The sequence below is a fragment of the Eublepharis macularius genome, chromosome 6 (assembly GCF_028583425.1).
Source record: "Eublepharis macularius isolate TG4126 chromosome 6, MPM_Emac_v1.0, whole genome shotgun sequence".
Classification (NCBI taxonomy): domain Eukaryota; kingdom Metazoa; phylum Chordata; class Lepidosauria; order Squamata; family Eublepharidae; genus Eublepharis; species Eublepharis macularius.
The window spans coordinates 54,900,162-54,927,033 of NC_072795.1; the positions used below are offsets into that span (position 1 = coordinate 54,900,162).

General features: G+C 43.1%; 1 protein-coding gene across 2 annotated transcripts; it reads right to left on the reverse strand.

Moving 5' to 3' along the window:
* Nucleotides 1-349: 349 nt before the first annotated feature.
* On the reverse strand, nt 350-23,346 carry LOC129332844 (galactose-3-O-sulfotransferase 2-like). Of its 2 annotated transcripts, none has more exons than XM_054984129.1 (4): nt 23,262-23,346; nt 8,888-8,998; nt 3,390-4,338; nt 350-1,612 (listed from the first exon to the last, which is right to left on the reverse strand). In XM_054984129.1, exons 1-4 carry the CDS (start codon nt 23,288-23,290, stop codon nt 773-775), a joined length of 1,929 nt encoding a protein of 642 aa, XP_054840104.1. In that variant the 5' UTR covers nt 23,291-23,346; the 3' UTR covers nt 350-772. The 2 variants fall into 2 exon arrangements, with proteins under 2 accessions (XP_054840104.1, XP_054840103.1); XM_054984128.1 differs by lacking the exon at nt 23,262-23,346 and adding an exon at nt 14,988-15,036.
* Between the last annotated feature and the right edge of the window lie 3,526 nt (nt 23,347-26,872).

Here is a 26,872-nt window from a genome sequence, read left to right on the forward strand (position 1 = left end):
TCCCAGACCCAAGACTGACACTGTAACCAACTACACTATGCTTCTTCATCTCTGTGCTTATGAGGTAGGTTAGGCTGAGAGAGAGAGAGAGAGGGTGAGTGACCCAAGGTCACCTTGTGAGCTTTGTGGCTCAGTAGCACTTTGAGCTAGGTCAACATTCCAACTGTGACACTGCACCAAGTCTCAACATCTAAGCCTAACAGGTCTGGTTCGCTTTCCTCAAGTAGGGATCAGAATGAATTGGTAACAGGTTGGATTGTTACTGGTTTATTATATTAGCAACTGGCTCTAGAGGTATATAAAGTTCTATGGGGAAAGGGGGTTTCTGAAGTTTTAAATTACGTCCCCCCCCAATCAAAATTTAACACCTCATTTGAATTCCAAGATTAATTTTGTTACATAATTTTCTATGAGTGAGCATGTTGCATGGTTCTAGATGTGTGCCTTACAAAGCCCAAAAATGATCTATTCTCACAATATTATTTATATTTGTGTGGGACAATATTATTGGAAAGTGGAATAATTGCATGGGCTCAGGTGTTTTGCAATGGCAGGTAGCTTGGGATATAATATAGTATAGTATAGGGAAGATCATGCAGATTTTGACTCCCATGTGGGTCAACATCTTTTTAAAGGATGTGCCAAACAGTGAGTGAAAACTTGCTCTGGATATTGGCATGTTCCCCAGCCAGTCTTTTATCCTTATCTAGGCTACCACATTATTGATGATTTCTGGTTATGAATCAGAGCACATTTCTTACTCGTGTTTGTCTCAAACTGCCCTACGGTCAGACAGTTTAGGCAAGATAGCTATATTGCTGGGTTTCAAAGCTTTCTTTGGGAACTGTTTCCTGTATAGGAGCCTATTATACTGAAGTTCAGGTGTCACCATGCGCTGGCACTTCTGCCTTGTTGTCTTATCTAGTCTAGGCTTTAAATTGTAGCCCATAATTACTGCTCTGCCATACTGCAGTGGTGCCAATGACCGGTCTCTGATCAGCTGTGGAACTACACTGCCACTTCCTTGAAGGCAAATCTTTGCCAACTGTTCCCGCTTCTGCTGCAGTATCCTCACTTCATTTTGCATGCGCTCCCTGCCAATGTTCCTGTCTATTTTCTTCCAGAAGGTCTTGTTGAAATGTGCATAGATTGCCCAGTCAAGCTTGTTCCAACTCTTGATCTTCTCTGCAACCCTTTCTGAAAGTGGGTTCTTGGCACTATTGTGTCTGCTGTTGAGAGGAAAGAAGGTCACATCATCCAGGTCCCAGCACAAGGTTTCCTTCAGCAGCACCATTGACTCATCAAAGTACTCTGAGATCAGGAGAAGGTCAAATTCTGCCTCAATAGCTTGCAGCATGAGTTGGATGTGCTTGGCTGAGAAGTTCCCATTGTGATTATACCCAAAATCAAATGTCATTAGGTTTTTGGCATAATGGCTGTCGGTGGCTGAGGCATTGTAAAACTGGGAAGGTTGGTTGAGAAACTCCTCCAAGTTCTTGGCTTTGGAGAATACAGATGTCCCTTTATAGTAGGTGAATGAAGATTCCATTAGTTGAACAGGATTGCGGAGGATGGAAAAATAAAAGGTAGAGTTCAGCATGACTTTGGCAATCTGAGAATGGGAACAGAGGGAAATTAAATAAATAAAATTATTAGTATAAATGTTACTAGATTATATAGACAGGAAGTGGGAAGTTTCAGACTATGAGCAGACTGCTTTACAAGTACAATGGCTCAACTGGGAAAGTATCCTATGTGTAACTAAGGTACAGTAGAGTTAATCCAGTCGGAGTTTATTGATTTCAGTGGGTTTAGACTGGAGTAACTCTGCACAGGATTGCACTGTAAGTAGTGCTTCTTAAATTTGCCCTTTTCCCTACTGCTGCCTTCTGTCATTTCTGCTTCATAGTCTCTCCTGCTGTTGGTGTGAGATGCCCTCTGATATGTTTTATATTGATTTATTTTCTTTAGTATATTTATATACTGTACTTTTAATAGGATACATTTTCTGAGATGATAGACAAGGAAAACTTCTGCAAATAAAATAAACAATAACATGCATTAAAACAGAATACAATAGCAGCACAGCGCTTAACTTTTTAAAATTACAACTGTATTAAAATCAAAGTGGAAAGAGCAGCATTAAAAATAAAACAGCAGTGTACCACCATATATAAAAATAGTACATATGAAAAACAAGAAAGGAAAAATGGGTCATGTGCCAGTGGTAGAGCATATGCTTTGTATGCAGAAGGTCCTGGTTCAACCCCCAGAACCTTGAGCTACAAATATCAGGTAACCCGGGGGAGGGGGGGGGGTGAAAATCTTTAGCCTGAGAACCCTGGAGAGTTGCTGCCAGTCAAAGTAGATAATGCTGGCCTTGATAGACCAATGGCTTTGATAATGCAACTTCATGTGCTTATAAACTAATTTTTGGCTATCAAGGCAGACTCGTGTAGGACCATGTGGTACTTCAGATACCCTGGCCACAGACCATTGGGCTTTAATGGCACCCCCTCCGCACAACACAAAACAACACAGTACTCTGCTCTGGAAAAAAAAATAGGAAGCCAGTAGTGTTCTTTCAACACTTGGAAGAGGTTTCCCTTCTATCAGTACAAGCAGGCCATCTAGTTCTGTTTTTAGTATCAACCGATGTTTCTGAACCAACTTTAATAGCAGCCGCATGTCAAATTCATTGCGGTAGGTAACCAGAGCATGAGAAATGGTGTAACCAAATTGTACTTTTCAAGGAAGGGCTAAAATTGGTACACACTTATACAGACTTTATTGTCTCAAATAACTTAAGGTGTTAAAAAGCATAGGGAAGAGAAAGTCCTGGAGGACTTCATGGTACAAGTTCCAGGTAGTTGAGCTGTCATTTTTCAGCAACAGATAGGGTCCAAACTACCAGGCCGTGGGCACAAACTGGACATTTCAGCCTGTCGACTTAGAGAGGCATCATGGTTGATGGCTGCTGAAGGGTCCAGGAATATCAACAGACTCACATTGCTCCCTGTTTCTCTTTTGGGAGAGATCATCTGTCAAGATGACTGAGGCAGTCTGTTCCAAAACATGGACTAAAGTTGGAGAAATTAATCTCAATAATAAAAATAGTCTAATAAAAGTAGGGCACTGATCTCTTTCACCATCTCTTACTGCTTGGTATAGGTGGCCAAAGTTCCCCAAACTTGAAAGACACATATTCTGTATCTGGATGCTTCCATGAGTAGTTCTTCATACTCCATACACCTCCCTGAATTTACTTCCTCTTTTCAGCTGTCTCCATACTTTACCAGTGTGAATGGAACCTATCATATACTAGAAATTTTGCAGAGAAATAACAGTTCAACTGTACAACTGGAGCAGACAAGAGTTCTGTCTCTTACCTCTGGCTTAAAGAACCTCATATGATGACACATAATGTTGAATTGAGAACCGTTGCTTGGAGAGAGGGGCTCCACTGCTGCTGCCGTGAAGTAATACGGATAGTTCAACTGATGACCACCATTGAGTGGCAAGGCAAAGGTGAGGTTGTGAGTCTCGCCAAAGCGAAACAAGATGTTCATGACAGTGCTGCTAGCACTCTTGTGTACTTTTAGAAAAACGATGTGAGTCCTAGGCTTGCATGTTGTACCTTGAGAGAAGTTGGTCATATTTTCTCCAACCATTCTTCCAACTGTTGGAAGAACTGTTTTCTCTGGCAGTGATACCCCATTGTCCATCTCTGACGATGCCTCCTCACTTTGTTTTTTGTCTTTAGGAACACTAAAGTTTTGTGAGTTTGTTTTTGTAACTCTGGAAGACTTGCTTCTGCGGTGGTTAGAAGATGATGTTTCAGTTGGACTCTGAAATGAACCATTCACACCTGGGGCTTGGTCATCTGCATTCATCTTTGTTGTAAAATTGTTCATTTTGATCAGGAAAGTTCCAGCCTTTGTTACAGCAACAAATTTCCTACTGGCAGAAAAGGTCAATGCATCTTTTGCAGGAATTTGTTTGAAGCGGTGGTTCAGGCCTTCTGGTCTTTTTTCAAAATGCAACATCTGTGCCTGGTGTGCACCCTTCACAAAGGGTTTTTGCCAGAACTCTTCCTCACTGCCCAAACTACTGTCCAGGAGCTTGGTTTGGTTGAATGCTTTGCTTAATTTCATGATATGTCTCTTTTTCTCAGCCAAACTGGGCTTTGGCATTAGCTGTTCAACCACATTTTGTGAAGTGATGCTTTTCTCCATAGGTTTTGAGAAAAGGTGGGCAGAGTTTGGGTCCCTGTCATCCTGCAATGAATTCTCATGGGCTCTACTTTGCTGGAGAGAAAGCTGCTTCAATTGGCATTTGCTATGAAAGACAGACAAGGATGTTAACAAGGATATCTCATGTGTGGCCCACCTCCTACATCCAAACATGTCGCAGACTCACTTTCCATTACTTTCCCTCTACAACCCACTGCCAAACTGAATTGCTTTCCTATGATTGCTTTCCACAGGCAGCACCCATTGGTCCGATCAATCCTGTTTTAATCCTCTTGCACCCTCCACCCTCATTATAAACACATCTGAACTGCCACTTCACAAGCGTTATTGCCAATTGGATATGAGTTACTGATAACAAACAATGCAGTACACATGCAAGACAATTTGCGGTTGGGAGTAACACTAAGTAACGTGGTGAGCAGGCAGTCCTGGGTGAATGCCACTGATCTAGCTGCAGCCAGATCCTCCCATTTGATAGCAATGCCTGGCTCTTTAGGATATGAAATCATTGTCTATTCCAAAGGGGGTTGGGGTTAGATGGGGGTTGATTATTGTGTAGAACTATGGCTGAGTGGGGGTTGTTGATTACCCTTTAATCCCCTTTACGGGGGAGGAATCTTGTGTATTTAGGGGAGTAACAATTTTAGATATTCCACTTCATCCCTCAAAGTCTCCCTCTCCAAGATTGTGTTATCCCAGGGTCTTCAATTACTCTCCACTTAACTTTAACTTACAGCAATTAATCTTTTTAGCAATATGCTCCTGAATTTTCTATTCGCTTGCTATACTATCAATTTACTCTGGGTTTTTTTGTGTGTTTTGTTGTTTAGGCAAAACTTCATTATTTTTTAAAAAAGATGCTTTCTTGGTTTGTATGTCTTTCTTAACTTTGCTTGTTAACTACATTTCGGTCCTCTTAGTTTTGATTGTACCTTTCCTAACCTGTGGTGTACATTCTGTCTTAGCTTAATTTTTTGGTATTCTGAAGAACCTCTTTACTCTCTTTACTTTTGACTAATCTTCGCATTTTTTAGAAATTTCCTCTTTTGAAATTATGTGGCCATGCTAGACTTTTCATTTACATAAATGCTGAATTTACGGAGTTTATTTCTGCGATGATCACATCCTACTGTTTTCCTTATTCGACCAGCTTTCTGAAATGTCCACTATATCTGTGTCCACATTTAGCACAAATCACACCAGCACTTCCATCTCAGTTTGAAAGCTTCTTGGATTTGTACATGAACACCTGTACCTTATTTCCCTTGTCAGGTATGTGTATTTCCCCAAGACCCTTTGGTCTCCTTAAAGGGTTGTTGACCCCTCCCATATGCTCACTGTCCCCCTTTAGTTGACTTGGAATATTTACTTCATCATCCCTTATGGATGAGTCATCTAGTGCCAGATTCTCCACAGGAACTTTTGTTTCCTCTGTAGGATTTGGTTTAAAAGCTGTTATCTGACCTTTTTGATATTAAGGGCCAAACCAGATGATAATCTGCCATGAGTCTGGTTGGGCCTCCCAAACCCAACTTTCAAATGTTTTTTCAGGGAACTAGCATTCCCAAAGGCACTGGGACCACAAGAAACCACACTGCAGGGCAAATATGTCCCTCTGTGATCATTTCGGCACCCAAAAGTGGTGCAGCAAGGAAAGCTGAAGCCCCTCTTCACCCTGTGTTGTGCTCCCAAGCCAAACTGGGAAGTGGGGCATTTGGGAATGTTAGTCCCTACCTCATAATGTCTGTCTGCAAGTTGGGTTATGGAACCACAACCTACTCATGGCAGATGTATCATGTAGTTTGGCCCCAAATGCCAGCATTCTAATTCCATTTCAGTTCATGTGGAGCCTGTCTCGTTTGTCAGCTTGTCCCCAAAGACCGTTTCCAGCAAACCAAAATTTTCCTTTCAACACTACAGTCTCATTCACTATTGACATTCCTAAACTCCCTCTGTCTAATTAGCGAACAGCACATGGAACAGGAAGAATTTCTAAAATCAATCCCATGGATCATGACCTAGCCCAGCAAGCTAATTTTTTCTTCCAGGACCACACAACTACATATCCTCCCTGATCTGCAATTAAAGGACAAGCTAGCATGTGGATATATAGCTGGGTCAGCTTCTCTCTTCCTTTCCCAGACTGACGGAAAGAAAGGCCCGTCACAAACCTATGAATGAACCATCTATTTAGCCTCTTTGGTGTGAGAGGATATCTGTTCATTATCTGAGGAACAGCTCCCTTCTAAGGGATTGCTTCCTTCATCCCCAGCCTGATGCCTTCTGACATCAAGCCCTTCAGTCTCAGCCGTCAGTATGTGTATGGAATGACTCTGAAAGTCTTGACAACATATCTCTCTACCTTTCTCAGCTTCTGCAGGGCTGATTCCATGTGAAGCTTTTGGTCTAGTTTCAGTGGCGTAGCATGGTTTGCGAGCGCCCAGGGCAACTCCTGGCAGAAGGTGGTACCTGTGGCACCACACACGCACGTGGGGGCTCCCAGGCCCCCATGTGATAACATCACTTCCAAGAAGTGATGGTATTGTTCAGGGCATGGCCGCCCCCTGCAAGCACTCCACTGATTCAGGTCTGATTGCCTCCCCATCCCTTACCCCTCCGCCACAGCCGCTTGTCCCCCCTGGGAGCACTCCTGTGATTCAGGGTCCTCGCCTTCCCGCCCCTTACCCCTCTGCTGCAGCTGCTCGCTGCAGCCGCCCACACCGCTGCAGCCTGCTCAGCCTGCTCCTTGGCTAGCAGCCATGGAGGGCCAGCTTGGTGCCCAGCGAGCCAGCCACCTCATCAGTGTGGCAGGCGGCCATGGCAGAGCAGGTGGCCTCCTGGCTCCCGTGGACGTGATGCAGGCTCTCCTTAGTGGCCAGCGCCCCCTAATAATTTTGTGCCTGGGGCATCCGCCCCTCTAGCTAGGCCACTGTCTAGTTTTTCAACCAAACTGGAACAGAGTTTTTGAGGGACTGTCCACATGCCATAGTTCCCCAATTGTACTCTAGTTGTCCTTTTCCATCCTTGGTACGGTCTCCTCCAAAGTTGCTATTATCTTTCTGGGAAGGTATGGATTTCTGAACCTCCCTGCTCTTATCATTCCCCCTCTGTAGCACCTTGTATCCTCTATTTCCCTCACCAATCCCAGCAGACTTTTTGCTAGTTTTTTAAAAAGATAATTGCTGTATTTATTTATTTATTTATTTATTTATAGACCACCTTTTTCACTGAGACTCAAGGCAGATTACACAGAGTGAGATTAGTACAGTCAGTTTCAAGGATATTTCCATAAACAACGCCATACGGTAAATAAACACAATTTTACAAAGACATAGCATTAGTAAGAGTCCAATACAGAGTTGAAGAAATGCTGAAATAGAATATAAGCAATTCTAGGGTTGACATTAGACCACATGAAGCACTAGTAGCTCATAGGAGCATGTATTTAAGACATAGACAACAGGTAAGATAACATGTAAAGCAGCACAGTAGTGAAGTCTATGGTCCTTAACTCATTAGCGAAGCATTTGAGAGCCCCTCCCTAAGAAATCTTTTTGAATAATTCAGTTTGCATTGTTTGCAGAAATCTAGGAGAGTGAGAGCTCTCCTGACCTCCTCAGGCAGCCCATTCCTCAGGGTAGAGGCCACCACAGAGAAAGCCCTGCAGTTCATTTCGCCCATGCGCAGAGTGGCACCTGTATCACTATAGTTTTACAGAATTATAGGTGCTAGTGGAGGTGGGGAGACTGGTGGATATGAGGGGACAAGGGGATACCAAGGAAAACATGGATTATACGCCCCTCCCTCCCCGGTGGATGCTCCACTGCCACTGTGAATGCTTCTGCATTCAAAATGGCAATGAGCGCCCAATGGGGAATTGTCCCTGTGTGGAAGCAGCCCAGCCAGTAATCTTGGTCTTTAGTGAAAGCGCCATGAACTCATTGTACGGAGTGCATGCACACACAGACCATTTCCTGTGCAGTACACTGGACACCCCCATCATCCTGCTGGATTTCTACCTTCATAATCAGTTGTATCTTTAAATATTTTTAATTGAATAACTAAAGTTATAGAACCAAAATGTGAAGTTTTTATTTACAAACATACCTGTAGTTTGTAAATTAAATTAAGTATTAAGGAGCTCCATGGTGCAGAGTGCTAAGCTGAAGTACTGCAGCCTAAGCTCTGCTCATGACCTGAGTTCGATCCTGGCAGAAGCTGGGTTCAAGTAGCCGGCTCAAGGTTGACTCAGCCTTCCAACCTTCTGAGGTTGGTAAAATGAGTACCCAGTTTCCTGGGGGTAAAGTGTAGATGACTGGGGAAGGCAATAGCAAACCACCCCGTAAAAAGTCTGCCAAGAAAACGTTGTGATGTGGCGTCCCCCATGGGCCAGTAATGAATCGGTGCTTGCACAGGGGACGACCTTTGCCTTTACCCTACCTGTAATAAGAGAAAGATGGGAAAGATATCCCAGGTTCCTTAGTTTGCTACTGAAGTCAGATGCTCAGCTTGCCTGTCTCACCTATCTTAGTCAAACACTTCATTACTGGGGTACTCTTGTGCTTGCAGCATCATATTTATATATGGACCTAATATTTATCATTCATCCATTGATCATTCTGAGCTGAATTTACCTGGTGCACTGGAGCTTCTGAACAACTTGGAATGTTACACAGAGTAGGAAGATGAGGAAGAGGCCAAACCAGAGTCTTCTCAGTTGTCTGCTTTGCATGAGATTCCATTTCCTATAGGAAAGTAAAGGCATCAGGCTAACCTGGACTTTTGATTTTGGTAGTATTTTATGTAGAACACACTGGTCTATGGACATTAAGGTTACAGGGCTTACAGTGCAGTCCCATGAAGAGTTACTCTAGTTTACCCCCATTCATTTCAATGAGATGCCAGGTCTTTTTTTCTTTTCTCATCTTGATACAAATTGTCCCATCTAGGCAAGGCAAGAGAACCCCTGTGTATATCGCCAAGTTTCAGAGAGTGTTACCTTGGGACAACAATTCCCTTTCTGGGCTTTTTTGCAGTTTTTGCTGCCACTGACTTCTTAACTGCATCGGTTATTTTACTCAGCGAGGCTGGTGTGAGCACGCAGTGAGATGGGGCAGCTGCCAGGGCCCATGTCTCCTGGTGGGACCCACTGCTGCTGATTTCCTACTCATGCATCGCCTCTGACGCCTGCACTCACACCCTTACACTACCTGCTTGTGAGTGTTTTGTCAACTGCTCCCATCTGCATATGCTACCTAGCACTGCTTGCATGTCAGCGGTGCATAAAGCATCAGCATTCTTGGTGCCCATGGCAGTGGCGCTCCTAGCTGTACCTACCAGCCAGCACCACTGGGGAAAGGATGTGCAGGCAGCATGGGTAGCTGTGATTGTAGGTGATAGGAGAGATTGTGAGTGTGCAAAGGAAGGATGCACAGACAGGTGGGGGCACGTGGGTGGGAGGACAAGAAAGGGAACCTAGTAGTGGGCATGGGGTGGGGGGCTGAGCACTCTCTGCCCAGGGCCCTGTAAAACCTGGAACTGGCCCTGACAGTGGTTTGAAATTTTTTAAAAAACTTGAAAATATGAAAACAATTCCTGCCACAAGAAAATTACTAATTTTTGCTAGTCAGCATCTAAGGCTCTAATGACTAAATCTTGGAAGCATGATAAAATACCATCCATATCATTGTGGCATAAGAAGCTATGGGACTTCTTCATTATGGATAAAGTCTCAGATTGCTTACAAACTGCAGACAACCCATTATATCAATCTACATTTTTGGAATAGTGGCTTCCTTTCCTGGAATATTGTAATAATTGAAAACAATCACAGTCTTCTGTGAGGAACTGATCGCTGTAGTCTGGAGTAGAGATGGGCACAAACCACAAAAAACCCGAACCATGAGGTTCGTGGTTCATGGATTTTCACGAACCATGAACTGGCATGAACTGGGGCCAGTTTACGAACCAGTTCATGGTTTGTGGGGTTTAAATGCCCCTTTCCGGCCACTTAGCAGCAGCAGGGAAAGGGGCGTTTGACAGTTTAAAGGGCCCTTTCCTGCCTTGCAAGTGGCAGGTCCCTTTAAACTATCAGCTGGCAGGCGGCAGGGAGGGATCCCCCCTCACCACCTGCCAGCTGATAGTTTAAAAGGACCTACCTCTTGCAAGCCACAGGGCCCTTTAAACTGTCCAAACCCCAGCCCCCAGCCCCCAAGCCCCAGCCCCACACTTACCTCACCCTGCAGGCCTGTGGCGTCCTTCCCCTCCTCCTGCGAGAGGTTGGAAGGCCGTTTTTGGCCTCTTCTGCCACTGCGTGGGCCCACAGGGCAGTGGAGGAGGTCGATAACGGCCTTCCCGCCCCTCAAATGGCAGCCATGGCAGCCACAGCGGCCATTTGAGGGGCGGGAAGGCCGTTTTCAGCTTTGTCCGCCACCGAAAACGGCCTCCTTGCCCCTCAAATGGCAGCGGCAGCCATTTAAGGGGCAGGGAGGATGTTTTCGGTGGCGTACGAAGCAAAAAACCTGCGGGCATAGGCAGTGGTGGAAGAGGCCAAAAACGGCCTTCCAACTCCTCGTGGGAGGAGGGGGAGGACACTGCGGGCCCGCAGGAAGAGGTAGGTGTGGGGCTGGGGGTGGGGCTGGAGTTTGGGCAGTTTAAAGGGCCCTGTGGCTTGCAAGCGGCAGGTCCCTTTAAACAATCAGCTGGCAGGCGGCAAAGGGGGGATCCCCCAGGCCCCAACTGGAGGTTGTCAAACCTAGACCCACTACTTACTAGCTTAGGCTACTCACAGGTCACTGTGTTTTTGTCTATGACTATGAATGCATCAGCAAGAAGTCTACTATTGTTCAAAGACTAATTTTCAAACGAGAAAAAAGCAAGCCCCACATCTTGCTTAGAGTTGTTTTTCATTCAATTCACTTCAACTGAATTTACATTTTAAATACATTACTTTTTATTTTACAGCATTAAGTAAATGGTGATTTGTGGGCTTGCCTATGATCATAAGATGGTAGTTTTTTCAGGAACAAGGCTTAGAGGCTACTGTCAAATATGTTTTAGTTGCTGTTGGTATTGAAGTTGTTTCAAGCCATTCCTCATTCGGCTTAGTCATTATCCGTGTTTCCAGAAATATTACAGCAACCTCTGAGTTATATTTTGAAATGGGTAAATAAATCCAAGTGAGAGTGCAGAGCTAATGAGTGCAGGATAACACTTGTGCCAGGTGGGTTGCATGTGTGTGTGTATGCATGCAAAGCACTGTAAAGTATTTGGGCAAAAGTACAATCAGAAACCTGGCAGACTAGAATCTGTTTAAAGGTATTTATAAGTAACTGTAAAGTAAAAGATTAATAATGCCAGGAGGAAGGCACTGCTGTTATGTAGCTCCATGCTGGGGCTGGTATTTCTCCCCTGAGCCAGAATCACCTCTTGCTTATTGCTCAACAGGCATTTCCACGGCTTGGCTTCCTTATCTCACAGGCTTGTGTCATCTAAACTGGTTCTATATGAACCTTGTGCTCTGAATGTTTCAGGGCTTTCTGTGAGTTGCTTGCTTTCTGTGATTCCCATAATCACACCACCCAAATATGACATATGGGTACAAAATTCAGACTCCAGTTAAGGTTGCCAACCTCCAAGTGAGGCCTGGAGATCTCCTGAAATTACAAATGACCTCCAGCTTCCAGAGATCAGTTCACCTATAGAAAATTGCTGCTTTAGAGGGTAGACTTCGTGGCATTAAACCCTGCTGAGGTCCCTTGCCTCTCCAAGCCCTATTCTTCCCTGGGCTCCACCCCCAAATCTTCAAGAAGTCCCCAACCCAGTGCTGGCAATCCTGCTTCCAGTGGATCTCTGCTTCCACTTAATGATCTTGGCCTGTGAAGTTGCATTGCTTGGACACAAAATCATTGTGCCTTCATTTTCAGTCCTTTATGGGTTCAAATATTAGTCTGAAAGTACGTAAAGCTCACCACTTTCTTCAGACATAGATGGGATAGTTGACTATATCTAATGCTGGAGAGGCACTGTAGCACAAGTCAACCTAGTATATCTCTTTGGCTTTTTTCTGCCTTACATCATAATAGCATGAACCTATTACTGGATTAACATGTTACTGTCAAAGTGTACATATTTTTATTTCAATCATCTTAATTTCAGCTATGGGCTGCTTTCACACGGCCAAATATAGCACAAATTTTGCAGAATGAATCGCTTACCTGTGATCCGCCTCATCGCGCTCCTAGCAGTTCACATTTGCTTCAGAAATTGCGCGACAGTGGGCGGTACGTGTTCACATCACAGTTGACGTCAGGGCCGTACCGCCCGCTTTCTCCACCTTTTTTTTAAAAAAAAGTAACCAAGATTCCTGCTATTTCGAAAATTCATTAGGCAGGTTCTGCGGAACTCTCCCAGCAGCCACCTGCCAGCCCCATAGCCCTGGCTCCCTTGAAATATCACAATAGCGCAAATCACTTCCTTTAAAAAAAACCCTGGTCTGAACAGGATAGCATGGAGCCGGAGAAGAGCGGGTTGTGCTGGCGGGGGAAGGCGAAGGTCGCCAGGTGGGGGAGAGCCTCCAGCTAGCCTGCCCGCTGCAGCCATCGGAGGCAGAAAGGGAGCAGGCAGAGGTCTCCAGGAAGCTCTGTGGTGCGGAAGGACAAGCATGCTCAGAATCTACCTGATGAATTATCGAAACAGCGCAAATCTTGATTACTTTTATTCGTTCAGAGAAACAGCACAATAGCACAATTGGTTTTTCTTTTTCTTTTTAAAAAGGGACGTCACTGGGAGCCTGCAAAGGCTAGGGGGATCCCTGGACTTGCGCGGGAAAATCTCTCCTAACAGTTCCAGACAAGAAAACGGGGGAGGGGCTAAGTGGGAAGTCTGATGAAGTGTTTCCAATAGTCATTCCCATGAACAGTTAAAAAAGCATCACGAAGCGGAATAAAGGGAACTCCGTGATTGCAAGATGATACAGGTATTCGCGGGTTTTAGCGGAAGAATAGCGAAAGTATGCGCGAGTTTTGCACCACAATAAGGCCGTGTGAAAACGGCCTATATTCCTGCAGTACTGGCCCTCCTAAAATATCTTTAGAGCTAGTTTAGCGGCTGAAGATACAGTCTAAGGATGTTTCAATAAGTGGGTGTTGGACAAACAATAAACTGGGTATAGGATTATAAGAAAAAAATTGCACACAATAAATATGAAACTCAGCACTTCCGTCCATGGCACGCAAACTCCTGGCCATTTGCCTCTTTTCCCAGTGATCACTGGCAATTGGCAGGAGGAGGAAGACTGCCCAGAGATTGCCTGCCATTTGGCAGGCAGCCCAGGAAAATGACTATATGCACACACCATGCCCTGCATGATGATGGCTTCCAGTCATACTGGAAGTGATGGGAAGTGCAAAGGCCAATTCCTTAAGAACCAGCCCCAAATGCTGTTTTGGGCTGATTCTTAGAGAATTGGCTCTGGCACAAAGTGCTTTCACACAAAAGCAACCAAATGTAAGTATCCATGCCCCTACTCTCCCAATAGTTGCTAGGAGGATCTAGCCAACCTATTGGTAGGTGTTAGAGGCAATGCTGGTTCTCTTTTGATTTGAAGCCTGTTCAGAGACCAGAGCCACAGGTATTTTCATTATTCTTTCTCTTACTCAGTTCTTCCCAGTGGACCAGATTGGAATGGGGGATGCTGATCAATTCTTCAAGGTCACAGCTGACACTGGCAGCCAGAATTGTGATTCACCCCAGTGAATCTGTGAAACCCGGAGATAAAAGGAAGAACAACAGGGCCTTAGTGCTCTTACCTATAAGTGCCAAAAGTAACACTACAGCTAGCTGACAATCCTCCCTGGTGGTAGGTGACACAATCTGAGGGAAGAAGAGCAGGAAGCACAGGAAAAGGGATTTAAGAGCCAACGCATCCCCAAGCTTGGGATCTCCTTCCTTATTTTGGGGCACCCAGCTCGGGCTGTTGCAGTGCTTCTCGTTCTACACTATGGCAACAGGGACAGCCATAGGTATTCATCTGTCTGTAGTTGTGTGTGTGAGACCTAATAGCAAAAAAAAAAAAAAATCTCCCTTTTCTCTTGTGTAAGTGACATCTCTCACCTTTTCACAAAGCAGGTAAGACCCCCTGTTTGCCTTTCAGAACTTAGGCTTGATCACCCCAGGTTTTGAATAGGGAGCTGGATGGCTTCAGTTAGCCAAGTGCCTGTTTTTTAACAACTGATCAAATGTATAGAGCCATTTGAATAAGAAACCATTGGGTTAGAAGGGTGTAACTCTGCTTAGGATGTCACTGTAAAGTGACTACACTACAACTTGGTTGTGATCCTAATTTAGCTATACACTCCCCATCCTTTTAAAATCCTGGACTCTTCTTTACCTCCTTTTGTTGGGTTGATGTGGCACTGCACTGGAATGAGCTAAGGTGAGTAGATGATCTGTGAGCACGGCAGGGGAGACTGGATCTGCTGATCTATGAGCAGGATAGAGTTGATATGACTCTGCTTATTTTAGGTGTTTATTGTATTGCCTATTTAAAACTAGTAGCGTGTACACACTGGGAAAAAGTGTGATGCTATTAAACTCTGAGGAGTGTGTGTGGAGGTAGAACAGGGTTGCCAACTCTGGGTTGGGAAATTCCTGGAGATTTGGCAGTACAGCCAGAAGAGGACAGGTTTTGGAGAGGGAAGGGACTGCAGCAGGGTATAATGTCATAGAGTATACCTTCCATTGCAGCCATTTTCTCCAGGGGAACTGATCTCTGTCATCTGGAGATCTCCAGGCCGCAGCTGAATGTTGGCAACCCTAGGATAGAATTTCTGGTGTTAAGGAGATATGATTCCATTGACCTTGATAAGACCTTGATATATGCACATTGGAATGCATATGAGACAGAATTTAGTTCCTCTTGCTGCAGCCTTTTTATTTTTCTTTTAAAAGGATCAAGGTGTACACAGTCCCACACATATGTTTATAGTGGATTAATTGTGCAAGGGACTTCTTAGAGTACGACTGCATCTAAGTACTTCCATCAACAAAGATAGTGTGTGTTGGCTCATAACCAGATCAGAAATATTAGCCATTGTTCTCAGAACTTATGAGGCATTACTGCTTCCCTGTTTTAAACAAAGGTTAACTGTGTATGTTCGTATTTCACAGTTTGGTTTTGGAAAAGATTTGGTAAAGTATCTGACAGAGCAATCCTATCTGTGAGTGATGTCTGCTGTGCATAAGAACCTTACTCCCCAATCCTCTTGTTTTGGTAGAGCATAATTCTATAAAAAGTTTATAGAAGCAGCCAAGGAGCAGGCCTTGGCTGGAGTCCTTTGCTGAATCAGAGGTTGGGTTACCTCTAATGGTGTAAGGTGACATATGCCCAAAAGGTGGCATAAATTAAAGTTTAGGCTGAACTGCAGAACTGTGTTCTGTAGCTAATTATGAGCCAAACTGCACATTACAATAATCAAAGGTCCAACCTGTGGTTGCTGAAACCATTTTAGAGGAAAAGTTACTGATTTAAAAATTGCCCTGAAGGCCCGATTCTAGGGTTGCCCCATCCCTATACCTTACCGGCAGGAAGGAGGAGAGCTAGTACTTACCTTGTGCCTTCTGCATGTGTGTCTTCATGCGTGCACGAAGCACATGCGCATTTCCAGGGCTTGCATAATGATGGCATTACCAGAAGTGACATTGTCATGTTGGCCGTGGAAGTATTCCTGTGCTCTGCGTGGGCCCAATTCTTTGAGAGCTGGCCCATTTGGGGCCAGAATTGGCCCCAAACAAAGCACATAACCGCCCCGTAGGAGATGGATACAGTGCCCCACCTTCTGAAACTAGGTGGGTGGCAATCTGGAAGAGGGCCTTCTTTATAATGGCATCAAAACTCTGGACCTCTCTCCTCAGGGAGATTTGCCTGCCTCCTTCTCTTGCTGTCTTCTGCTAGTGGGAGAAAACAGTTTTTTGTTTGGGCTGGTATACCCTCCCTGATGCCTCCTTCCTCCCAGTTTTTTAACTGTTGTATTCATTTTAAGCTCTGGTTTTGAATTGTTTTAATGATTTATTTGTGTTTTGGTTTTAATGGTTTTTAAGATAACAGTTTAATTTGTATGTTTTAATTTTTAGCTATCTTGTAGATTGTATGATGGTGGAAAGGTGGGGTAAAATTAAGTCTTGTAAATAAATAAATAAAAGTATCTTTGAATGTTCTATACCTATGTTCATATATTCAGATATGCCATTTTACTGTATACAACTACATAAATCACTAACTACTAGAGACAAGTTGTGGAGTCCCCACAGTGGGGAAGATAATTTGCAGAATGATGAAAAGCAGTGATGAAATCTCCTGTTGCTTACTCTTCCTCTTAAAAATATATGTACTGGAAGAACTACATTCTTATGTACATAGTGGGGGATCATGAGAAATCATACTAGGGAGAATAATCAATGATTGGGAAACCCAAATTTCCTCATTAAAAATATGCTCTCTGAAGCCTGAGCATGCCAAGTCCCTCCTCACCTCCCACTAACTGACTTTAAGTGCTCTTAACATTTACCATTCCATGTTCATCACTTGTTAGTCCATTTGAGGGGTATTAGGCATGCTGACCTTCAGGAATTACAACTAATCGAGATGACAGAGATCAGTTTGCCTGGAGAAAATGGCTGCTTAAGAGGGTTGATTGTATGGCATTATACCCCACTAAGGCTCCTCTCCAGGCTCTACTCCCAAATCTCCAGGAATTTCCCAGCTCGGAGTTGACAATCCCTTGCATAATGTTAAGCAATCCTTGTTGGAAGAAGGGACTGGCAATGTCTCTTGCTCAGGCCTTTGGGACTGCCAGCAAAGAAGAAGGAAGGCAACAACCATAGAGTCAGTTAGATAGATAGGCTGTTATCAGTCTCCTTCCCGCCAGGTGAACTTCCTTCCCTTCTCTCTCTCTCTCCTTCCCTGCATGCTCCAGGAGAGGTAGCATGGTGTCCCCTCCTGAGAGGGATGGCCTACTTTCAATCTAAAGCCATCCTAGCTAGTTAGATCAGCTATTCATTCTATATCTCCATTCATCTTAAATGAATGTATTTCTTTACACTAATAAACAGTTATTGGTTCTCTAACTTGGATGAGAGCTTTCTGTGTGCAGTTTGTTTAGTAAATGTGCCTGAACTAAAACCCAATAAATGGTTAGGACCCAGCCTCACCAAGTTAATTATCAGAACATATTATTTGAGTTCTGATTAACCAAGTAGAACCTCAAAATTGTGGAGAGAGAAATATTTGAATTCCAATTAACCAAGTAGAACCTCAAAATTGTGGAGAGAGAAAAAGAAAGTATAAGGCATAATGGCTGCTACTATAAAGGATCAAGACACATGTCTTTGTTCTTGAGGATGATAACTTTGCTGAATGGAAAATAAGGCTGAAGTTTAATCTCAAGAAAAAGCACCTGGAGAAACACCTCACAGAAGGCCCACCAGCTGAGGGTGATGAGAGAGTGAAGTGGAACCAGGAAGACGATATAGCACAAGCAGTCATTGTAAGTTCTGTCTATACCAATTATCTAGAATTGATTCAGGACTGTGAAACAGCTAAGCAGATGTATGACCTTATACTTAAAGAGCATGAGACAGATGATTGGGCAACCAGGTTACTTTTTCAAGATCAATTGGAAGCGTTAAGATATTCAGACAGACAATACTTTAAAAGTCACGTGAGAAAACTACAGGACCTGTTCTTTCAGTATGCCCAAGCAGGGGAAGAAAAAGACGATTCTGCCAAGGTTGTAGCTTTGTTTAAATCTCAAGACCACACGTTTCTGCCAGTAATCTCCCAACTTGAAATAAAGGGAAAATTTAATTTTTGAGAAGCAGTCATAGAAATTGAAAAGAAAGTTGCAAGACATAAAACTTTAAACTCAAATTTACGAGAATTGCCTGACCAGTTTGTTCAGTCTCCCTAAGAGCAAAAATGCAAGTTGCCACCTCCAGCCCTGGAGAAAGACATTTCTCAAACTATCAAATTGGCAAGCATCCCAAGGGGACTACATTGGCCAGATAGAGAGAATCCTTAAGCAAACAAAGGTTCTCTACAGCAACCCAGTATGAGACAGGGCAAAACTCATTTGTAACCACTCCAAAGGCAAAAACAATTAGCATGTTACAATTGCATGGGTATAGGCCATAAACAAATCAACTGCTCTTCCTCCAGAGCAATGGGAGCTCCCCCTCCCTCTTTAACATGAAAGCAAGTAATTTTAAACACAAGACAGATCAGCAAAAGAAGTTTAGTTTGAATTCATTCAGCACCAGCCTTACAAATACAAATACCATAGTATTAGACAGTGGAGCATCTGTATTAGTCTTTCACTTTAAAGAGTTCTTCAAAGAATTAAAGGACTTAGAACAGCCCATCAAGTTAAAAGTGGCTGACTCACATGAAATCCTTGCCATCAGATGTGGAACTATCAGCATTCCTCTTCCACAAGACACTTCCAAAGAACAGCTAGAAATACAACATGTTTTGTATGCGGCTGAATTCCAAAGCAATGTCCTTTCTATAAAGCAAATCGGTGAACAACATAACCTGGAGCGACACTTTGATAAAGAGAACGTTGTACTTGCAAAGAATGGAAAGGTGTATTGTCAGATATGCCTCCTGCATATCTGCCATTAATGTATTTGGGTTCTGCCTCTGGCTCCTGAGAGTGTAGGAAGTTCTTTATTGCTCCATGCCAGTGGGTTATCTTGCAATGTTTACTTTCTCTTTCTCGCTCCGCTGAGCTAGTGTCCTTGACAGCCAGCTGAAGCTGGCTTGTGGTGTGCTCTCCCTGAGAATAAAAATAAGTCCATCTTTCTCACTGCTCTAAATAATGTCTTGCTCCAACCCCCCTCCCAGGTTAACGGCCCAGGTTAAGGCAGGAATATGCCCTATAACTAACACTGCTAGCCCTACCTACGTCACTTCTGCCAATTCCCATTGTCTATGCACCTTGTACTGAATGGATCTCTAATAAAGTTACTTCAACTGGAACACCTGTGTGTTAACTGTGGAGATACTGGGGACCTAACTGCCAGGAACTGACATGTATTGCTCAGGGAGTACCAAAAGTGGACTTTATATACTGGACAAAATATCAGAGACTGTCCAAAATAATTTTTACATGGACAAATATCAAGAATAATCAGACATAGAGGAAGATGATGAAGAGAAAGACTTTACTGATATGTCGCAGCAAGAGTCCTCTGATTTTAAAAACAGAGAAGAGCAAGTAAATTTCAATACAACCTGCGACCATAAAGAATGTATCACCCTGTAGCACCTAAGATTTTGTCACAGGAACTTAGAAATTATAAAGGAAATGCATACAAAGGGGTTTGTCAGAAATGTATGTATTAATGATTGCAAAATTAACCAAAGCTGTGTTTCTTGTTTAGAATGCAAGGCACTGAAGCAGCCTTTTCAAAAGGAAAGCCAGGAGAAGACAAATTCCCCAATCTAGCTGGTTCACACAGACTTATGTGGACCTCTCCCAACCACAGTGGGAGGAAACAGATACATTCTGAACTTTATAGATGATTTTAGCAGGTATAATGTTTGCTATCTCTTAAAGGAAAAGTCCCAAGTGTTTTGCAAGCTCAAAGAATACATAGCGATGGTGTCCAACATATTTGGAGGAAAGCCAGAGGTCCTACGCTCGGACAATGGAGGTGAATACATGTCTAATGAGTTCCAACAGTTCCTGAGAGACAAAGGCATCATTCACCAAAGGACCATCCCCAGATGTCCAGAACAAAATGGCATAGCTGAAAGGAATTGCTATCTACTGGATGCGGTGAGATGCATGATTAAAAGTTCACACCTACCACACACCTTTTGGGGTGAGGCCGCCTTACAGCTAATTACACACAAAATAGGCTACCCACTAAGGCCACAGGTGTTACACCGTACCAACTTTGGTTTGGCTACAAGCCGTCAGTTGAGCACTTAAGAGTCTTTGGATGCAGAGCTTATGCACACTTTCCAAAAGAAAATAGGCACAAGCTAGATAATAGAGTAGTGGCTAGCTTATTTATAGATTACGCTGCAAGGGTTACAAAATCCTGAATCTTCAGACCAAGGAAATGATAGTAAGCAGATCAGTTCATTTCGAAGAGAACACAGAACCTCCCTGTTCAGAGGGGGTAACTCCAGACGAAGCTGAGATGCAGCTCCAATATCCTGCCATCCCCAATGTCCAAGACACAAGAGAAGAGAGGGAATCAGGTAATCCAGATGTAATCCTGACAGATGAAGCTGCCCAACAAGCAGTGTTTGAACCAGACGGGGAAAGTGAAGACGTTCTACCAAATGTACAAACAGTACCTGAAGAGCCCAGGGAACCTGAAAAAGCTGCACAGCAGATGCTGAGATGGTCAGAACACTCCAACAGCCCCCAAGTTAAACCTGATGATTAGGGCTGAGGAAGAATCCTGACAGATGAAGCTGCCCACATCCTGGACAGACATCTCAAGCTTGCCACCCGCTCAAGCACAGGAATGGAAGCGAGCTGCAAGAACAAAGTTAAATGCTATATACAAGAACAACACATGGACACTCACTGAACTCCCTAGAAATAAGAAAGCTGTGGGGAGCAAAGGGATTTTTAAACTGAAATGAGACAATGAAGGTAAAATCCAATGTCACAAAGCCAGACTTGTTACCCAAGGCTACACACAAAGGTTTGATGAGGATTACGATGAGACATTTGCATCTATTGTGAAACACACTACGACAAGAACACTCCTTAGTGTTACAGCTTGCAAGAGGATGCAAATAGATCACCTAGATGTCGAGACTGCTTTCTTACACGGTGATCTAACAGAAGAAGTATACATGAAGCAACCACCAGGTTTCATTGAAAAAGGCAAGGAAGATCTCGTATGCAAGCTTCAGAAACCAATCTGTGGCCTAAAACAAAGTGCAAAATGCTGGAATGACAAACTAAATGACATTATTCTAAAGGCAGGCTTCCAAAGAAGTGAGTCTGACCCATGCCTATATACATGATGTAAAAGTGAACTATGGACTTACATTCTAGTTTATATTGATGATCTGGTTTTGGCCTATGAGAACTCAAATGATGGCAAAGAAGTTGTAGATCACCTGAGTAAGGAAGTCACAATCAAACAGCTTGGGAACGTGACTATTTAGGCATTCAAATACAGAGAGAAGCTAATGGATGCTTCCTTCTCAGCCAAGAACAAAAGATCAGAGATGTATTGAAAGACCTGCACTTGGAAGACAGTGCTCTCTAATACTTTCCAATGGAGCCTAACTACACCAAACAAAATGAAGCGTCTGAAGAGCTACCCAAAGAGGAACAGATATCATGAAATCTTAGGTAAGATCTTATACATTTCGACCCTGACTCGACCAGACATTAGATTAGCAGTAGGACTATTGTGCAGAAAGTTTACCAAACCCACAAAGAAAGATTGGAAAGCCCTAATGACTTTAGTAAGATATTTAAAGCAAACTGCAAGCCTTAAACTCAGGCTACCAGCAGACAACATGCCTAAATTGTCACTTTATGTGGATGCAGATCACGCTGGGGACAAATCTGACAGGAAGTCCACAAGTGGCAACTTAATCTTCTATGGTGGTGGAGCCATAAGCTGGGCAAGTAAGAAACAGACCATCACTGCTGGATCTACTGCAGAAGCTGGATATGTTTCAGCAGCATTAGGATGCAGAGAAATTCAGTTTCAAAATAACTGAAGATCTAGGCCCAAATATACCTATACCTGTCATCATATATGAGGATAATGAAACATGCATTTGTATGTCACAAACTGAAGACGTCAGTACATCTTTGAAGCACATTGACCTGAAGTACCACATAGTTAAGCATCTGTACAAAGATGAGACTTAAATTAGTCTACTGTCCTAGCAACGAAATGATTGCTGATGTTTTAACCTCTCCAGAGAGAAGGTTTTGAAGCTCTCTGAATGAAGATGGGCCTGGTACACTGAGCCAAGATTTATTGAGAGGGGGTGTTGGAAGAAGGGACTGGCGATGTCTCTTGCTCAGGCCTTTAGGACTGCCAGCGGAGAAGAAGGAAGGCAACAACCATAGAGTCAGTTAGATAGATAGGTTGCTATCAGTCTCCTTCCTGCCACGGGAACTTCCTTCCCTTCTCTCCTCCTCCTCTCTCTCTTCTTCCCTGCATGCTCCAGGAGAGGAAGCATGGTGTCTCCTCCTGAGAGAGATGGCCTACTTTCAATCTAAAGCCATCCTAGCTAGTTAGATCAGTTCTTCGTTCTATATCTTCACTAATTTTAAGTGAATGTATTTCTTTACACAAATAAACAGTTATTGGTTCTCTAACTTGGATGAGAGCTTTCTGTATGCAGTTTGTTTAGTTAACATGCCTTAACTAAAACCCAGTAATCCTAAGGATGTATTCTTGCTTAAGAATGTAAGAACAAATTCAGCATTTGCTAAGAATACTAGCAACCAGCAGGTAGAAAATAGTCTGCTAGAAACTGACCAAGCCATTCACTTGTGGAACACATTCTTCTTTCTGCATCTATTCTCGTCTATGTATATGGGAATGATAGAGAGTAGCTATGTCCTCCTAGCTGTTTCTGTGGAGTGCAAAATTCAACTACAAGTATCATGCCCCTGGACTTCTGTTTTATTTTTCTGCCACTGATTAAAACAGCTACTGTGTATGTTAAAAACATACTATGAGAAATAGGTCTGTGACAACCACTATGCCACCATGCCATTTCTGCCCTTATTCCTACCTAGCCTTAGATTCAACTATAATTTTCCCCTGAACTAGTGAAAAATCACTGAACTGCTCTCAGCTTTTGCTCAACCCACAAACACTTAAATCTTCCTTGCATCTCAGCTTGGCATTCCTCTATACCAGCCATCAGCAGCACAATGGTATTTTGCTACAGGGTTTTGCCAGCTTGTCAGTAAAAGAATAAAATTAAAAAGTTGAGACACTTACTTCAGCCCGTATCTTTTGAGTTTGTGCATGGTTTGGTTTATGAAGCAAGGCAAAGGGACTTAATCCAATGAGATCAGCCCAGGTTCCTCAGAGATAGGAAAGTGTAAAGTAAATACCTTTTGCTTTTCTTCTTAAAAAACCTTATCTGAATAATCCCGCCTACTTGGTCTATCAGGCTATGTATGGAGAGTAGGTATTTCTGATTGTGTGCTGGACTTGCCTTAGGGTAGCTATATTAATGAACTGCCTGGAATTTGCTAAAACGTTGATGAGGCGTCACTAATAGGCAACAACAATTTTGTTGGTTGATTCCGGACTGAAAATATTACAGACAAACAAGCAAATGCCCCACGATGAAAGGAATGCTCACCCTTCCATCTCTGACTTAGCTGCTCCACCCTGCTCAGTATTTGATCACCCAGAGCCCTTCTCTGCGTTTTATTTCTTTTAAAAATCCAGTTTCTCTTCTACACTAACTTAGTGTGATATTGGGGGGAGGGGAGAGAAGGAAGAACAATAGAAATAGGAAAGAGCCCATGGGTGTGAGTTTCATGTTCAATTTATATATTTACAATATTTACATTATGCATACTACTCCTGTTGTTTTTGTAATGTCTCCCTTTTGCTGTGGTTTCCCAGGTTATGGTACTCACTCAGGCACTCGTCCTCACATTCATTCAGTAGAGACAAACTGGCTCAAAACGTCAGCCGTTTATTTGCAAGAAGACAACTCCAACAACCAACAACTTTAGCTAACACACAAAACTGGACAACTGAAACAAGAGCTCCACTCAACAGAACAAATCTAAATCACACTGATATTAGGGGAGGAGCAGACTGTTTCATTACATACAAACATGTTTACAATAAAGATATCAGAGTTTTAGAGGCACACACCAATCCAGGGCCAGGTCTAATGTTGTCTCTCCGGCTGCCAGTATTTAAAACTTGGGCAAGCCTGTGGGCACAAGCCTAAGTGCTCTTGGCCCTGGCCTCTTAGCCCATGGTTTTCAGTCCATGGCCATGGCTTCATAGACTAACACATTGGACACCAGTCCAGCATATGTTGTGTACTTTAAAAAAAATACTGTGTGTTATTGAAATTTTTAATTGCATTTTTATATGCTACTTAGGGTCCCCACTGGGGAGAAAAGCAGAATAAAAATATACTACATAATTAACAAATTTAAAAGGTTGATAAAGAGAAAAGTTAAGAACAATACCCTCTTCAGCAAAGCAGTAGCATTGCAATAGAAGTCAGTGCAAATCAGAAATAGCAGAAAAATCAGCTGACATGTAAGAGCCAAGAAACTGAATGTGGAGAGTCCCACAACTTCAGGGCAGCGTTCATGGTTTTTCTCTCCACATTTTATCCTTGTGACAACACTGTGAAGCAAGTTAGGCAGAGAGATAATGGCAGGCCCAATCTAAGATTTATGGTGGAGTGGGGATTTGAGCCTCACAGAGCCATCCAAAAAGAATTACATCATTGTAAGTATATTAGCTTAGAACAGTGTAGGATGCCACTCTAGGTCTTCCACCTCCTTGTCTGACACTCTAACTGCTACAGCATCATGGCTCCAATTCCCATAACATCTTATGTCTGAAGATGAAGAATATCTGTCCTTCGTGGTTTTCATGGTGGTTTTAGTTGTTACACTGATTTACAGAAAGCAACTAAGTGATTGAATTACACATCTGCTGTTCTCACCTCTGGTGGGGAAATTTGTGAGGTTGAGTATAATGAAAGCAGGGTTAGGGTACTGAAACTACAGTATGGCCAATGATTTTCCTCATCTGTTGTAAAAACTAGGCTTTTTGAGTTTTTGACATTACGTTTTTCATTTTAAAATGGGTTAAATAGAATTTAAATAGTGATAGTGGAGGTATAAAAAAGGAGAAGTGGAGAATGGTGGCTTTCAAAAATGACTGAATGCCAGACTCCCCTGTCTTCTCTGACATGCGCAGGTATGACCATCTAGTAATCCTCCTAGCACTGTTCCTCAGCTTAAAGGTGGGGTTAGCAACTGGTGTTACCCAACTGGGGGTCTCCTTGTGAGTTTGGGGAAATTAGCTTGCAAGGAGAGGCAACGCAAGGAAGTAACAAGCAAGATCTTTCACCTGTATATATGGGGATCATTCCTTTAGAGAACTCTTAATAAAAACAAGTGGATGTTCAACCAAAATGGTTTTTATTAAAGGGATAGCAAGAGCAAACACACAGGAAATCACGCACAACATACACACAGAGCTAACTAGAAAAACAGGGAAGAAAAGTGGATAAGATTGCAGGATTGGGTAATAATTACCAGTCCAGAGGAGTTGTCAGTAAAGAAGAGCAGCTTGAAGAAGGGGGCTCAGACGTGTAGTCTGAGGAACCATGGGTCGGTCTAGAACACACACACACAACTCTGAAGGAGGGTAGCCTAATTATACCGTGTAATGTAGCCCTGGGGCAGGATTGTATTTTCTGTCAAAAACAATAACTTAATGGCTGTTTGCGGAGATGAGACGAAGAACTGGGGACAAAGAACTGGTAAAACTAAAGTTATCAATTATGATTGATGGCCTGCAATGGCTGGATGGAAGCGGCTATCTGAGCCCTGATTAGCTTTGAATAGGGAAGGGGACAAGGAAAGACTGGAAGAGTGTGTTGAGATTAATTTAGGAACTTCTTGAGTACCTCTAGTGACTGAATTCTTGCACATCTCCAGGGCAGGGAGGGGCAGTCAGCCTGACACACCTCCTAGTAGTTTTCCATACTCCAGCCAGAGTTGGCAACTGTGTTCTGTCTAGCCAGGCCATTTGGTGCTTGAAGCACATGGGGGGAAAGGAACTTATGCTATTCTATATCCATAAGCTTCCTTTTCAAATATAATTAAGGAGTCTGACTGCTAACACTGGGACCTATTATGTCTTTTACGACATTTATAGTCTACCTTTCACAAAACAGATTCAAGTCGGACTACAAATATATTTAAAATCATTAAATAACTATCTGACAAAATATTTTAAACCAGTAAATGATCTTATGAAACCTAACAAACAACAATATGAGATTAAAAACAAACCAATCTACATCCCTCAAAGTTCTGTCTTGCATAGTGTGTGGAAGGATAGAAGATGGCTTTCCTCTGGTAAGTTTGCTACCAGGTAGGAGGTACAAATGAGAAGGCTCAAGCATGGGCTGTAGCTAGGGTTGGCAACTCCAGGATGGGAAATTCATGGAGATTTTGGGGGGTGGAGCCTGGGGAGGGCAGAGTTTGGAGAAGGGAGGGACCTCAGCTGGGTGTAATGCTATACAGTCCACCTTCCAAGGCAGTCATTTTCTCCAGAGGAACTGATGTCTGTTGCCTAAAGATCAGTTATATTTCCAGGAGATCTGCAGCCACTGCCTGGAGGTTCAAAACCAAAAGAGAGCCTTCCCCAGGAATCACCAATGGAAACACACCACAAAAAGCACTTGGGGGAAATCACACTAATCAAACTTATTAATATCATATATATATAGTGCTTAGTGAAAGACAAAATTTAAATCTACAAATGTATATTACAATTCAAGAATCCATCAAACTAAATGAATACAAGGAACATTATATAACACTTTCATA